This window comes from Schistocerca gregaria, chromosome 7 (genome assembly GCF_023897955.1).
Source record: "Schistocerca gregaria isolate iqSchGreg1 chromosome 7, iqSchGreg1.2, whole genome shotgun sequence".
Taxonomy (NCBI): Eukaryota; Metazoa; Arthropoda; class Insecta; order Orthoptera; family Acrididae; genus Schistocerca; species Schistocerca gregaria.
Window position 1 is genome coordinate 570,545,741 of NC_064926.1, and position 15,657 is coordinate 570,561,397.

At 39.1% G+C, this 15,657-nt stretch overlaps 1 protein-coding gene across 1 annotated transcript in view; it reads right to left on the reverse strand.

The window, feature by feature from the left end:
• The window catches only part of LOC126281956 (nuclear cap-binding protein subunit 1), a 186,743-nt gene that overhangs the window by 12,497 nt on the left and 158,589 nt on the right, over positions 1 to 15,657 (reverse strand). Inside the window, exon 14 of the mRNA XM_049981328.1 lies at positions 2,694 to 2,967. Coding sequence (XP_049837285.1) covers positions 2,694 to 2,967 — 274 coding nt within the window. The remainder of the gene's footprint in view (positions 1 to 2,693; positions 2,968 to 15,657) is intronic.

The window sequence follows — 15,657 nt, forward strand, 5'->3', positions numbered from 1 at the left end:
TTCAAGAAGGATTGAGGGGCAAAGCTGGAAGTGAGAAATTCCTGGAAGGTTTGGAAAGGGTGATTTTGAGGAAGAGGAGGTGGGTCCCGCTGTGACTGAGGACGGAACTGTTCCAGGCAGGGTTCAATTTGGATAGTGTCTTGGGGAGTTGGATCATTAGGAGTAGGATTAGGATTATTTTTCTTCGTGGCAAAGTGATATTTCCAGCAGAGACTACGAGTGTAGGACAGTAAATCTTTGACGAGGACTGTTTGGTTGAATCTGGGAGTAGGGCTGAAGGTGAGGGCTTTGGACAGGACAGAGGTTTCGGATTGGGAGAGAGGTTTGGAGGAAAGGTTAACTACTGAATTAGGGTGTTGTGGTTCCAGACTGTGTTGATTAGAATTTTGAGGTTTTGGGGGGAGTGGAGCTGGAAGTGGGAGATTGTGCAGATGGGAGAGACTGGGTCTGTGTGCAATGAGAGGAGGTTGAGGTTTGCTGGAAAGGATGTGGAGAGTGAGTAAGTTGCCTTTCCGGAGGTGGGAAACTAGGAGATTGAATAGTTTTTTCAGGTGGAGGGTGGCATGCTGTTCTAATTTGCAGTTGGCCTGTAGGAGGATGCTCTGAACAGTCGGTGTGGATGTGGAAAGATTGAGGACAACTATTAACGTTAGGAGTTGATGGATGTGTTCATTGGCTGAATTGATGTGTAGGTGAAGGATTAAGTGGGTGAGGGCTATGGATTGTTCAGTTTGGAACTGGTATAGCGACTGATGGAAAGAAGGGTTATAGCCAGAGATGGAAACTTTCAGTGTGAGGCCTTTGGGGGTAATGCCAAATGTCAGACAAGCGTGAGTAAATAAAATATGAGAGCGTAAGGATCTGTTCCATGGCCAGCTTCACACATCCGTCCACATAAAACCCACCAACAACCAACAGTACCTCCACTATGACAACTGCCACCCATTCCATATCAAACGGCCCCTTCCCTACAGCCTAGGTCTTCATGGCAAACGAATCTGCTCCAGTCCTGAATTCCTTAACGATTACACCAACAACCTGAAAACAGTTTTCGCATCCCGCAACTACCCTCCCGACCTGGTACAGTAGCAAATAATCAGAGCTACTTCCTCAAACCCAGAACCTCCCACAGAAGAACCCTAAATGTGCCCCACTTGTGACAGGATACTTTCCGGGACTGGATCAGACTCTCAACGTGGCTCTCCAGCAGGGATACGACTTCCTCACATTCTGCCCTGAAATGAGATCCATCCTTCATGAAATCCTCCCCACTCCACCAAGAGTGTCTTTCCGCCATTCACCTAACCTTCGTAACCTCCTGGTTCATCCCTATGAAATCCCCAAACCATCTTCCCTACCCTCTGGCTGCTACCCTTGTAACCACCCCCTGTGTAAAACCTGTCCCATGCACCCTCCCACCACCACCTACTCCAGTCCTGCAACCCGGAAGGTGTACACAATCAAAGGCAGAGCCACGTGTGAAAGCACCCACGTGATTTACCAACTGACCTGCCTACACTGTGAAGCTTTCTCTGTGGGAATGACCAGCAACAAACTGTCCATTTTCATGAACGGACACAGGCAGACAGTGTTTGTTAGTAATGAGGATCACCCTGTGGCTAAACATGCCTTGGTGCATGGCCAGCACATCTTGGCACAGTGTTACACCATCCGGGTTATCTGGATACTTCCCACTAACACCAACCTATCAGAACTCCGGAGATGGGAACTTGCCCTTCAATATATCCTCTCTTCCCATTACCCACCAGGCCTTAACCTCCGCTAATTTCAAGTTGCCGCCGCTCATACCTCACCTGTCATTCAACAACATATTTGCCTCTGTACGTCTACCTTGACTGACATCTCGGCCCAAACTCTTTGCCTTTACATATGTCTGCTTGTATCTGTATATGTGAGGATGGATGGACGTGTGTGTGTGTGTGTGTGTGTGTGTGTGTGTGTGTGTGTGTGTGTGTGTGTGCACGCGCGCGAGTGTGTACCTGTCCCTTTTTCCCCCCTAAGGTAAGTCTTTCCGCTCCCGGGATTGGAATGACTCCTTACCCTCTCCCTTAAAACCCACATCCTTTCGTCTTTCCCTCTCCTTCCTTCTTCCTGATGAAGCAATCGTGGGTTGCGAAAGCTTGAATTGTGTGTGTGTGTGTGTGTGTGTGTGTGTGTGTGTGTGTGTGTGTTTGTGTTTGTGTTTGTTTGTCAGTGTCTCTATCAACATACCAATACTTTCGTTTGGTAAGTTACATCATCTTTGTTTTTAGATTTTTTTTTTTTTCCCACGTGGAATGTTTCCCTCTATCACATTCATAGTCATTGTTTAGGAGATAAATTTGTCTAGAGACATTCAATTGATAAAATAATACTATTCCAAACGGCCTTACAACATTTTTCATTGATTTATTTTTTTATTTCTACAAATGTACCTTACATCAGGAAAACCAGAATTAGCGTGTAATCTTAATATACCATGCTTCATATTTTTTTCTGAGGAGCAATTGTTCAGTTTCTAAACATTCATCAACTACAATTAATAAAACTTATAACTACACAGAAACTGTTAAGCTGTTTAAAAATGGAAGAAATGCTACAATGGGGACTGTATGCCTCAGTCACATGTTATCCTATACATTCAAAATTAAGGCAGAATTCACGCATTTCATGAAATTGCTAAGTGTCCATACCTGGAAAATAATAAGGAAGAGGGTCTTTTGAACTCCCTGTGCCGTTTCCAGCTTCTCTTCCATACTATCAACAAGCGCTGTGGAAGCATCTTCATCTCGTTTCCGAGAGCTGCTGTTCCCACCTCCTTCTCCACCATCTCCATCATCTGACTCGTCAGTATCACTCTCCGAGCGCGGAAAGTTTTCCCGTGCTTCTTCTAGATCACGAGCTAAACGAGTCACATGCTTGTTCATCTTGCGAATTGTCAAGTGGAGAATTTCCCATAAATACATCCTGGATAGTGGAAAGCATAAAGATGTAAAATGGAAAAAAATCTTCAAGATAATCAGCAATCTTTCCATAGTGATTATTACAGAGCTAGGTGAGCCATGGTACTAATTTAGTGCAGTATTTAATTTAATTTTATGGACTTCTGTTTTTATATCAATATGGCAAATGAGTAACTCGGCATTCATTTCTATATCGCTCATACCATCAATAAAGTTGTTTGTTGCAAGAGTTATTGTCACTGCATTCTGCTAGGGTATTGATAGTGTTAAAACATTTTAAGTAGGGTACGAGTCAACCACATTTTATTTTTAACCTGTGATGTAATAGGCTTTTGCCTAAGTTAATTTATTAGGACAAATATCACAATAGTAGAATATCTGGTATCTAATACACAATGTCCATGATATAATATCATTTGATGGTATTACATCACTGACAAGTCATATCAGTCACTGAATGTGCTGATTTTTGTCGTATTCATTACCAATCCTGTCTTGATATCTATATTTCTAGTTTTCCAGGAGGCTTTCAATGCTGTTCTTCACAACTAGCTTCTAATCGAATTCCTTGCCTTTGGATTATCATATCAGTTATACGACTGGATTCACAATTTGCTGTCTCAAAGGATACAGTTCATAGCAGCTAAAGAGAAGTCATTGAGTAAAACAGAAGTGGTAGCTTGTATTCTCCAAGGAAGTGTTATAGACCACCTGCTGTTTCTAATCATACAAACGATTTAGGAGACAATCTGAAAAGACATTGTAGAGTGTTCACAGATGATAGGATCAATAGGATCACTTACTGTCATTTACACGGCAACTCTCACAAATTTAAAGACTGTTGAGTCAAATAAACACCAATTACGAACAACTTAAATTGGAACAATCACATAGAATATGTTGTGTTTAAGGCAAACCAAAGGCTGCATTGTGTTGGCAGAACACTTAAAAAAAGATGCAACAAATCTACTCAAAAGACTGCCTACATTATGCTTGTCTGTCCTCTGCTATAATACTGCATTGTATGGGATCTTTACTAGATAGGATTGACAATGACGCTCAAAAATTTCAGAGAAGGGCAGCTTGTATAGTATTATTGAGAAATTGATGAGAATGAGTCAAGGATACAATACACAAGTTGGAGGTGGAGATTTTTTCTTGAAACATCAATCACGAGCTTTCTCCTCTGAATGAGAAAATATTTTGTTAATCACACATACATAGTGAGAACTACCATCATAATAAAACAAGAGAAATCTGAGCTTATATGGAAAGATTTTGGTGTTCAAGAGTGGAATGGCTGAGAAATAGAGTGACAGTGGTTCTGTGAAACTCTGCAAAGCACTTGGATGTCACTTGTAGAGTAGCGATGTAGACATAGAGGTTAGTAGTCTGGTCTGAGCTGCAGGAGTTTGTAGTTGTGTGTGTAAGGTGCGCTTGCTGGTGTGAATGAATGGTGTATGCTTCTCTTTTCTTGTCTGATGAAAGACTGCGTCTGAAGGCTTATGTGTAAGTGCATTTTAATTTTGCCTGTCTGCAACTTAATGTGTCATCTTTATGGTAAGTAGCAATCTATTTTTTTCTACATTGTAGACATAGAGTTTTTATTTTACGGAGTGCGATTCAATATCTAAATGATTCCTGATAACGACCATGGAGTTGTAGTCAACTATTCGATAAAGTAACTAGGAAATGCATCCTACACAGGAAAATGTTTTCAAAGTTAATTTTGATTGTGAACCTAAGTATGTGAAAGGTAATCAATACAAATGTACCACCAAATATAACGCCATTTGGCACACACTAGTCTAAGGCTTCATACTTTCTACTTAAGATATATTTGTGGATAGACTATACAAGAATTTATTTGATGTACAGTTGTGGTAGTCAGCCTTGGTAATAAAGCGTATTCCTGCAAACTGAGAGGTTATGGGATTGATCCCGGCCAGACCTCACAAAGTTTCAGTCTGTCTTTAATCTACATTCACCTCTCCATGGCGTGATGAACAGTCAGGAACAATGCATGGTTCGGAGCACATGTTAAGCTGTAGGCCCCCTTTCACCCAGTTGCATAAGAGGGGTGGATTAGGGACATGCAAGTTCACAATGTGGTGTCCAATTGAATGTCCTACACTTGGCCATTGGGCCAAGTGCTTTATTATTATTACAAATGTTATAAGTCCTCGGCCATGCTTATTATACATCCAGTTCCCATTGCCTCTTTGAACAGCTGCTGCAGAAACATTTTCCCTGGCTCATGACCATGTGATTATCATTGATGAGTTTCAGGCTACTAAATTACTCAGTCACTCAATATTTGTTAAACTGTGGCAATTTTCAGAGAAGGCTTCAAACAGCTGGTTCTATTCAAACAGCTGGTTCTATTCATAACACTGGTACCAAATATTGTCAGTTAATCAGTGAATAATTTAAATATCCCCTCCCCCCACGATCCATGGACCTGACAAGGTGGAGTGGCTTGGGTACTTCAATAATACATATAAATGTACCATGTGCACTCCACGATGGATGGGTATCTGTGGAGAAACCGACTAATCCATGGTTCCCGAAGAGGAATGGCAGCATTTTCAGTAGTTGCTGCGGAAACAGTGTGGCTGATTGACTTATCTGGCCTTGTAACGTAAGCCAACGTGGCCTTGCTGTGCTGAAACTGCAAAGGACTGAAAACATGTGGGAACTACAGCCATGATTCCCCCACCCCCACCCTGATGGCATGCAGTTCTACCGTATTGCTTAGCAATGATAACATTCCCTTGGGTAAAATAATGTGGTAAAAATAGTCCCTCCTTTGGATCTCTAGACAGGAACTACTCAGAAGGATGACATCATCAAGAAAAAAAGAGAGTAGCATTGTACAGGTCCGAGTGTGGAATCTTAGACCTCTTAATCGGGTTGAATTTAGATATACTGAGGATTAATGAAGTGCAGTGGCAGGAAGAAGAGGGTTTTTGGTCATGCCACTACAGGGCTATCAACACAAAGATAAGAAATAGGACTATGCAGGAGAAGGCCTGCTAATGAATAAGAAAGTATGAAGTTGGGTAAGGTGCTACAAAGTGAATAGTGAACGCATTATCATAGCCAAGACAGACATGAAGCTGACCACATCTCAACAATTGTACAAGTTTGTAAGTCAACTAGCTCTGCAGATGATACAGAGGTTGAAAGAATGTACAATGAGATAAAGAAAATTATTCAGATAGTTAAAGGAGATGTAAATTTAAGTGTCATGGATAATGAATTCAACAGTAGGAGAAGCAATTGAAGAAAACATAGTAGACTGTCAACTGGGGGAATGGAATCAAAGAGGAGGCTGCCTAATAGAATTTTACAGAGAGCATAATTTAACTTTTTGTAGCACTTATAGTGAAGGAAGGCTTGTATACGTGGAACAGACCTATGGACAGTGAGAGGTTTCAGATTGATTACATAGTGGTAAGACAAAGATTTCAAAACTATATTTTTAACCATAAGACAATTCCTCAGACAACTGTTGGCCCTGAGCATAATTTATTGGTTATGGGCAGCCCTGACTTGAATTCTGCTGAACACATGTGGGATCAGGTGGGAAGAAGGGCTATCAGCAGTATTCAGTACCCTATAAATATATGAAGGTCCTTTTGAGAGAACGGGAGATGATTCCTCAAGAGGACATAGCAGCATTTACCAGGAGCATGCCCGAATGGTGGGTTGCCGTGATTGGTGTAAGAGGAAATAACGCAAGTTTTTGATGATGCAAAGAGAGGAATGAAGTATATCGTGAAGCGTAGAAAACCAGAACAGAGATTTTTTTTATTTATTTATTGCTATACGTATTCCGTAGATCCAGTTCTGCGTATTAATGCATGGATGTAGACCGAGTTAAAAACATTTCTTCATTATTACATTAGTTTCCATAAGGACAACAAACAAAGATTAATAATAAAAGTTGGAAACACAATCAGTAGAATGAAATTACACTCACAAGCAGAGTTCCAGATACAACATTCTGATTTTTTCCAAACAATTTTTTACAGGTCACCAATTAATCTGATTAACACAGTAAGATATATTGAGGCAGGAATGTACAACAGTATTTTGGAAATAAAATTAGCTATCTCTGCTACAGAATTCTTCTAGAGAATAGAAACTTTTTTCAAGCAAGAACTCCTTTAGATTATTTGTAAACAGTACTTTTTATCTCTTAGACACTTTATATAACTTGGAAGTGAATTGAACATTTTTGTGCTTGTGTATTTCACACCTTTTTGCAACAGGGACAGATTTTTCAGGTCACAGTGTATGTCACATTTCCTCCTTGTGTTGGTGATGGTACATTTCACTTGTTTCATATTGAGAAGGAATGTGAAGTATGAATGTCATGAATGAAAAGATACATTGTGAAGCAGCAGTTAAGATCCTTATTTGTTTAAAAAGATCACGACATGAGATTCTTGGAGACACCCCACACAAAATTGGACAACCTTTTTCTGACTAGTAAAAACCTTTTTTTTCTGACTTGTAAAAACCTTTTTCAATAGTGGTAAATTGCCACAGAAGATTATTCAATAACACATAAGTGAATGAAAGTAGCCAAAGTAAGCTAACTTTGAGACATTTACATCTTGGATGTTTGTGATTATCTGAATGGTAAATGTTGCTGAGCTGAGCCTTTTCAGGGTTTGGTTGATGTGCTGTTCCCAGTTGAGCCTGCTATCTATATATATGCCCAAGAATTTCAAACAATTTGCTCTCTGTATCTGCTGGCTCTCATGTAAAAAGTTTATTTCCTGTGCACTTTTGTGACCAGAATGGAAATTAATATAATTAGTTTTCCTGTGGTTTATTGATGGAGAATTTACTGTGAACCAGTTCAGAACATTCTCAAGTAAATGGTTGGCATTTAATTCTAGATCAGAGGGTATCTTACTGTCTATCACTATACTTGTGTCATTGGCAAACACTGTAAAATTGCTTGCTCTGTTTGAAGACAATAGTAGGTCATTGATATACATGAGGAATAGCTGGCGACCAAGGACAGAATCTTGTGGAACTCCACATTTTACTGTTTCCCAGTCAGACTGCTACTCCTATGTGACTATTGTTACCATCTACCACTGTTTTCTGTTGTCTGCCCTGTAGGTAGGATTTGAGCCAGTTGCCCATTTGTCCTCGGAGTCCATAGTGGTATACTTTCTCTATGAGTATTCTATGAATAACACAGTCAAAAGCTTTAGACGGATCGCAAAATATGTCCACGGACAATGGTTTTTGGTTGAGGCATTCCAAAACGTTATTTGTAAACGAAAATATTGCTTCGGTTGTGGGGATACCTTCTCTGAATCAAAACTGGTTTTTACTAATTAGCCTATTGCATGTTTTTCTAGGTGACTAACTACTCTGGCATACATTAGCTTTTGGAGAATTTTAGAAAATGTAGTCAAAAGAGAGATAGGTCGATAGTTTGTAACAAATGAGTCATTGCCTCGTTTGTAGAGGGGCTTTACAATAGCATATTTCATCCTTTCTGGGAAGATACCTTGTTTGAGAGAGGCATTGAATATATGAGCTAGGACTTCACTGAACTCATTGCAGCAGGCTTTTAGCAATTTGCTACAGATGTCGTCAACACCAGTTGAATTTTTTGCTTTTAAAGAAATAATGGGTTTTCTTACTTCCTGTACTGTTATAGGGGCTATACCTAACTGCTGTATGGAGTTTGGGAAATGACCTTTCAGTATTTTTAATGCTTCTTCTAAGCAGCCATTGTGTTCTGCTTTCTCAACAACACCTAGAAAATGCTCACTGAAAATTTTTGGCACAATATTTTGATTTTGTACCTGTCTCACTCTTTATCACTCCCCATAGGGCTTTGATTTTGTTACTAGATTTATTAATTTTGGTGCACAGTTACAAACTTTTTGACTTCTGAATAATTTTGCTTAGTACTTTGCAGTATTTTTTATAGTGATTTAGCTGGGTATAGTTGTCTGAATTTTTGTGGCAATGTACACTTCTTGTCTCCTTTTGCATGAAATCTTAATACCAGTGGTTACTCAGGGCTTTTTGGTATGTTCTGTCATTTGGATCTTGTATATACTTTCTGGGAAGGTGCTTTCAAATCTCAGTGCCACTTCATTACGGCCTTTGTCAGCAGTAGACACACACACACACACACACACACGCACACGCACACACACACACACACACACACACACACACACACACACACACACACACACACACACTCATGCAAATGCAACTTGCAAACACGTCTGCAGTCTCGGGGAACTGAAACCACACTAAAGGCCTTAATGGCCGAAAGGCACAATTGTGTGAATCTTTTTGTTGTGCCTATCGCGACTCAGCATCTACGCTATATGGTGAGGGGCAACTCTCCTTCTCTGGTATTGTTACATTCCATCCTAGATTTTTCATTGTTTGTAGTTGGAATTCGTATTTTCTAAATTATACAAAGGTGCCCAGTCTGTGGCTTGGAGATACAATTTAAAAATCAGGATAGTTTCTTCATTAACTATCCTAACTGTTTTCTAACAGGGGCAACTATAGATCACATAAATATTTGTGCTGTTTATAGTGAGGCTTTGTCTATCAGATAGACCATTCATGACTTGCCTGGTAGTCGTATCACCTAGTTTGGTCTGGTCTATAAATATATTATCGATCAGTGTGCTTGTACAAGAAGTTATTCTAGTAGGGAAATTAACCACAGAAACCAGATTGTATGTGGACATCAGATTTTTTAGACCCAATCTGTCTCTAGAATTTGTTAGAAAGTTAACACTGAAGTCCCCAAGCACTATCACATCTGTTTTGTGTTTTAATATGTATACTAGGAGAGCATCTAGCTTATTCAAAAAGAGACTAAAGTTCCCTGAAGGTGCTCTGTATATTTTGAGTATTGATATATGGGAATTATTCAAGGACAATTCTGTGGCACACACTTCCAAATGTTGTTCTAAACAATAATTCTGCACATTAATTACTCTACACGTGATATAGTTTTTAATATAAATGGCAACACCTCCTTTTTCTTTACATTACCTACAAAATGATGTTGATAAATAATAATTGTTTATTAAAAGTTTTTCTATACCAGAATTAATATGGTGCTCACTAAAACATAAAACATGGGAATAATCTATACCTTGTGGCTCATATTGATTATATGCACACTGATCTTACTACTTAGGCCTCTAATGTTCTGGTGATAAATTGCAAGTTTTTGTTTAGCAGAAGCAGTTACACTCCTTTCTCTAAAGAAGAAGTTTCGGTTGAAGGTCTGGGCAATATATTTTTTACTACCCATCTCTCCAAATTAGTCTGTTTCCACACGCTTGGAGATTGGGAAGACGCACTTTTTTCTTTTTTTTTTTTTATCATCCAGTTGTCCAATGTAGTCTGCCTATATCCATTCTTGAAATTATTTTGTGTACTGGTACATTCTTCAATCAAATCTGATTCTTTTGTGTTCACATTGTTCCTTGCCTTTGCAACTACGTCACAAATTACAGTAGCTAAATGACTTTTTCCATGCCAGTTAAGGTGAAGACAATGAGTGGTGTAAAGGTCTCTGCCAAATTTGTGAGTTTCGATCCTATGAGTATTTGTAAAACTGCTGCAGATATCTGCATAACATCTATTTGTTGCAAATACTGCCTTGTTTATACATGAGGATTGCAATAAGTTGTGTCTGTGTGGAATATCAACTACAATTACGTTGGAATGCTTCAGGTGGTTTAGGTTTGATTTTAAGGCATTACCAGGATACAAATCTTCGTTATGAGCAACGTCATTTGAACCACCACATATCACGATGGATTACCTTAAGGAGGGCCCTCAAAATTTGCAGGAAGAGTGAATCCAATTGTGTTACTTCCTCATCTCTGGCTTAATTTATTTATAATTTTTTGTGATACTGAGGTGGGACTGTACCACATTATTTTATCACAAAAATAGTAGCTTAGTGTCACAAAAGTGACAAAAAATTTTTTTAAAAAAAGGAAATGGAATTGTTGCGCTTTTTGTGCAGTGTATAAAAATGTAGCAAATGAAGCAGGCACAAGGGACTAAAGACATCTAAAGAATGTGTCTGACAGAAAGTACCAAATGGATAGGCAGAAATAGGTAGAGGACGAGAGAGAGAGATACTGTTTATAAAACAACTAAAGAGAACATTGAAGGAAATGGAAGAAATCGTATGAATATCAAGAGCTCAGGTGGCAAGACAGGACCAAAAAAAGAAGGGAAAACTGAAAGGTGGAAGGAGTATATACAGAGGATATATAATGGAAAACAACTTAAATACAATATTATTGAAACAGAAGAGGAAGACACTGAAGATGAGATGGTAAGATACGATAAAGTGTGCCTCTGATTGATGTCGGACAGAACACACACGACCCATATGTAAAGAGGATAATGGCTCCTCAATTTCTGTTTCAGTGCAAATGCACAAATATTGTCTGAACACCTACGTGAATTAGAATTCGTGAGCACATAGTTTTATGGACGAGCATAGCTGCATTGCAGCATACGATAAGTGTCCGGGTGGCCGAAGCAGTTAAGGCAACTGCTCATGAGAAGCAGTAAATCTGGGTTTGAGTCTGAATCTGGTACAAATTCTCAATTTTCACCATTGCATTAACACAATGCCAGTGTGGCTAGCCATCACAGTTTCCCACCCATACTTTTCCTTTCCTTCCTACATTTCACGTTTACAGATATGGTAATGCATGAAGAATTTGCCAGAGCACTGAAAGACTTAAGAGGAAACAAGGATTGTATAATAATTTATTATGCTAATGATTGCTTAGAGATATAAAAACAAATGCACATTACTGGTTTTGGCAAATAGCTGCCATCTTCAGCTGTGCGTAATCAACAAAAAGCTTCATACAAACAAACAAGTATAATTAGACACTTTGAACATTATAAAGTCATGTAATATTTCAATGAATGTACATCATATCATCCCATGATCAAAGACAAGGCCACTGGAGTACATGACATTTCCTCACAATTACTAAAATCCTTGGGAGAGCCAACCACTCTGTTAGCAAAATATATAGCCTCAGACATCAGGAAGAATGTAATAATTCCACATCCAAAGAAGGCAGGTGCTGACAGGACTGAATACTACCGAACCATCATTTTAGTAAGTCATGGTTGCAAAATACTGACACATATTATTTACAGACAACTGGAAAAAATGATATAGGCCAACACTACCGAAGATCAGTTTAGGTTCCAAAGAAATGTAGAAACACATCATGCAATATTGACCCTCCAACTTATCCTAGAAGATAGCCTGAAGAAAGGAAAAGTTACATTTACAGATTTAGAAAAAGCTTTTGACAACATGGACTGGATCTAAAACTCTTTGAAATTTCGAAGATGGCATCAATAAAATATAGGGAATGAAAAATTATTCACAACTTGTATACCAATCATACTGCAGCCATAAAAGTTAAAAGGGCGTGAAAGGAAGCCAAAGTGTAAGAAAGGGGTATGAAAGAGTTGTAGTCTGTTGCTGATGTTATTCAGTCTGTGCATTGAGCAAGCTGTGAAGGAGACCAAAGAGAAATTTGAAAAGGGAATTTACGCCTGAAGAGAAAAAATAAAAACTTTGCGATTTACCAATGACAATGTAATTCTACCGTGGATGATTAAGGACTTGGAAGGACAGTTGAACAGAATGGATGGTTTCCTGAAATGAGATAATAAGATGAACATTAATAAAAACAAAACAAGCATAAAGGAATGTAGTAAAATAAGCAAGGTGGTGGTGATGGATTTATATGTGAAAACAATGTCATTGCCACCTAGAGGTACAGGTGTCGCAACTATAGAGCAACGAAGGCTGACAAAAACCAGTGGTGGAACTGGTGGTCTGTCAGTAAAGTGCATGTATGGAAACAGGCAGGTAGTGGTATCAAATCCCAATTGGACTATGGGCTTTTCAGTCTGTCTTTCTGCCTTTTAACCTACCATTCACCTCTCTATGACATGGACATTTGTCAGAAACGTCGTTTGGATTCCATGTTAACCTGTAGGTCTCCTTTCCCATTAGATAGCTATTAGGGACAAGCGAATGTCCAAAGCAACAACCAATTGAAGCATTTACCCTAGGACACTGAGCCACATGAAATTATTATTACCAGAATCAATACATATAATAAATGAAAGTCCCCCGCTAGTTTTTCAGCTTGTACATAAACACTAATCTTGGGAAGTACCATATTTACCTGATTATACGACAAGGTTTCTTTCCCAGATTCGGCATTTGAAAAATAAGGGGTCATCTTATATTTGCAGATTATGCAAGTTCTGCTGAGGTAAACATTTTTAAATTGTTTAGTAGATTAATATTACGCCGTGTCTTACATTTACAGATTAAGGTTTGGCTACTGAGTTTTCATACAATTTTTTTTTAACAAGGAGAGGGCATACCAAACAATGCTTGCATTCAAACAAGCTTGAGATTTCCAAATATGCTGAAGCGCACGATACAGTATCAACGTCATTTGACCAGTCACGTGACATCTGACTTGTGTTGCTAGTGTAAGGGACACGTGACAACAACAATCTAATGCTCTGCTTAAAAATTGACAATTTTGCGAATCACTGGAGGAAATAATAAGTTCTATCACCCAAGAAACTTTTGTTGTATTTGAACTATTTTTTGTACGAGGGTCACTCCAAAAGAAATGCACACTATTTTTTTAAAAATCCATATTTTATTCTACATGTTTGAAAGTTTTACAGTGTGTAGATACATCCTTTAGGAACAATATCTTCATTTCTCCACACAATTTCCATCCCTCTCAACTGCCTTACGCCATCTTGGAACCAGCACCTGTATACCCGCACAGTAAAATTTTCGACCAACCTGCTGGAGCCAGCGTCCACAAGGGAGTCATCATCTTCAAACCTTGTTCCATAGAGAGAGTCTTTCAGTTTCCCAAAGAGATGATAGTCACATGGAGCCAGGTCCGGACTGTAAGGCCGGTGCTTCAGTGTTGTCCATCCAAGTTTTGTGATCGCTTTCATGGTTTTTTGACTGACATGTTGCCGTACATTGTTGGGCAACAGCAAAACATCCTGCTTTTGCCGATGTGGTCTAACACGACTCAGTTGAGCTTGAAGTTTCTTCAGTGTCGTCGCATATGCATAAGAATTTATGGTGGTTCCACTTGGCATGACGTCCACAAGCAAGAGTCCTTCAGAATCGAAAAACACCGTAGCCATAACTTTTCCAGCAGAAGGTGTGGTTTTGAATTTTTTTTCTTGGGTGAATTTTCATGATGCCACTCCATTGATTGTCTCTTCATCTCTGGTGGAAAATGATGGAGCCCTGTTTCATCACCTGTCACAATTCTTCCAAGAAATTCATCTCTACCATTCTCAAACTGTTCCAAAAGTTTGTTGCATACCGTTTTTCTTGTTTCTTTGTGAGCCACTGTCAACATGCTGGGAACCCACCGGGCACAAACTTTTTTTAACGCCAACACTTTCAGTATTCTGCACACACTTACTTCCCCTATCCCAACATAGCGTAACAATTTGTTCACTGTGATGCGTCTGTCAGCAGTCACCAATTCGTTAACTCCCTGCACATTGCCTGGAGTGTGTGCAGCACGAGGCCTGCCGCTGCGAGGACAATCCTCAATATTGCCGTGCCTGCTTTCATCACGTAACCTGCTTGCCCACCGACTAACTGTACTGCAATCGATAGCAGCATCTCCATAAACCTTTTTCAACCTCTTGCGGATGTTTCCCACTATCTCGGTTTTACAGCACAGGAATTCTATGACAGCACATTGCTTCTGACTAACGTCAAGTGTAGCATCCACCTTGAAGACATGCTGTGACGGCGCCACTTGTGGGAACAGCTTGCACTAAGTTCGAAAACAAGCGGGAAGGATGTATCTACACACTGTAAAACTTTCACAAATGCAGATTGAAAACTGTGTTTTTACAAAAATAGTGTGCATTTCTTTCGGAATGACCCTCGTATTTGAACAGGATTGTAATAAAAGTTTTCATACATCTGGATACTGCATACATTCATTAATGCTGCTTTTTAGGGAAAGATAACATTCACTGGGGAAAATCTTCTGCTTCAAAAACCATTACTTCATTCTGCACCCAAGTCAATATTTTATTTGTTTATGAGACACTGTAATGATTTGACACTTGGGTTGCAAATGAGAAATTCCTTCGCTGTATTAGAATACTGCAGAAAAACAACACCAGCTTTTAATCAGCTTTGGAGTAAGCTGATGACATTCAGATGAAATGAGAAAGAAAATTAATATAGAATTAAATGTCTAAAAAACAAAATAAATCACATTAAACTGACTTCAGTTGTTATCTTAACAATAAATTACAAGAGAAAGACCTGTTTTGGATATAGTACCAACAGACATTACTACACTGCAGATTCAAGAATTGGACTGAATCGTAATTGCAATCTTTTATTTACATATTAGTTGCTGTTGTTACATATGATGTGCACCCTGAAGATATTGCTGCCCACATTTCTCTGTTGCCAAAGAACACCACTACACAACATTGTATGGGGCACAGCGAAACAAGATTGGCAGTGAGTGAACAGAAATTATGTTGTGTTGCCAACTATGGGAATGTATACTGCTCACATTCGGAATTG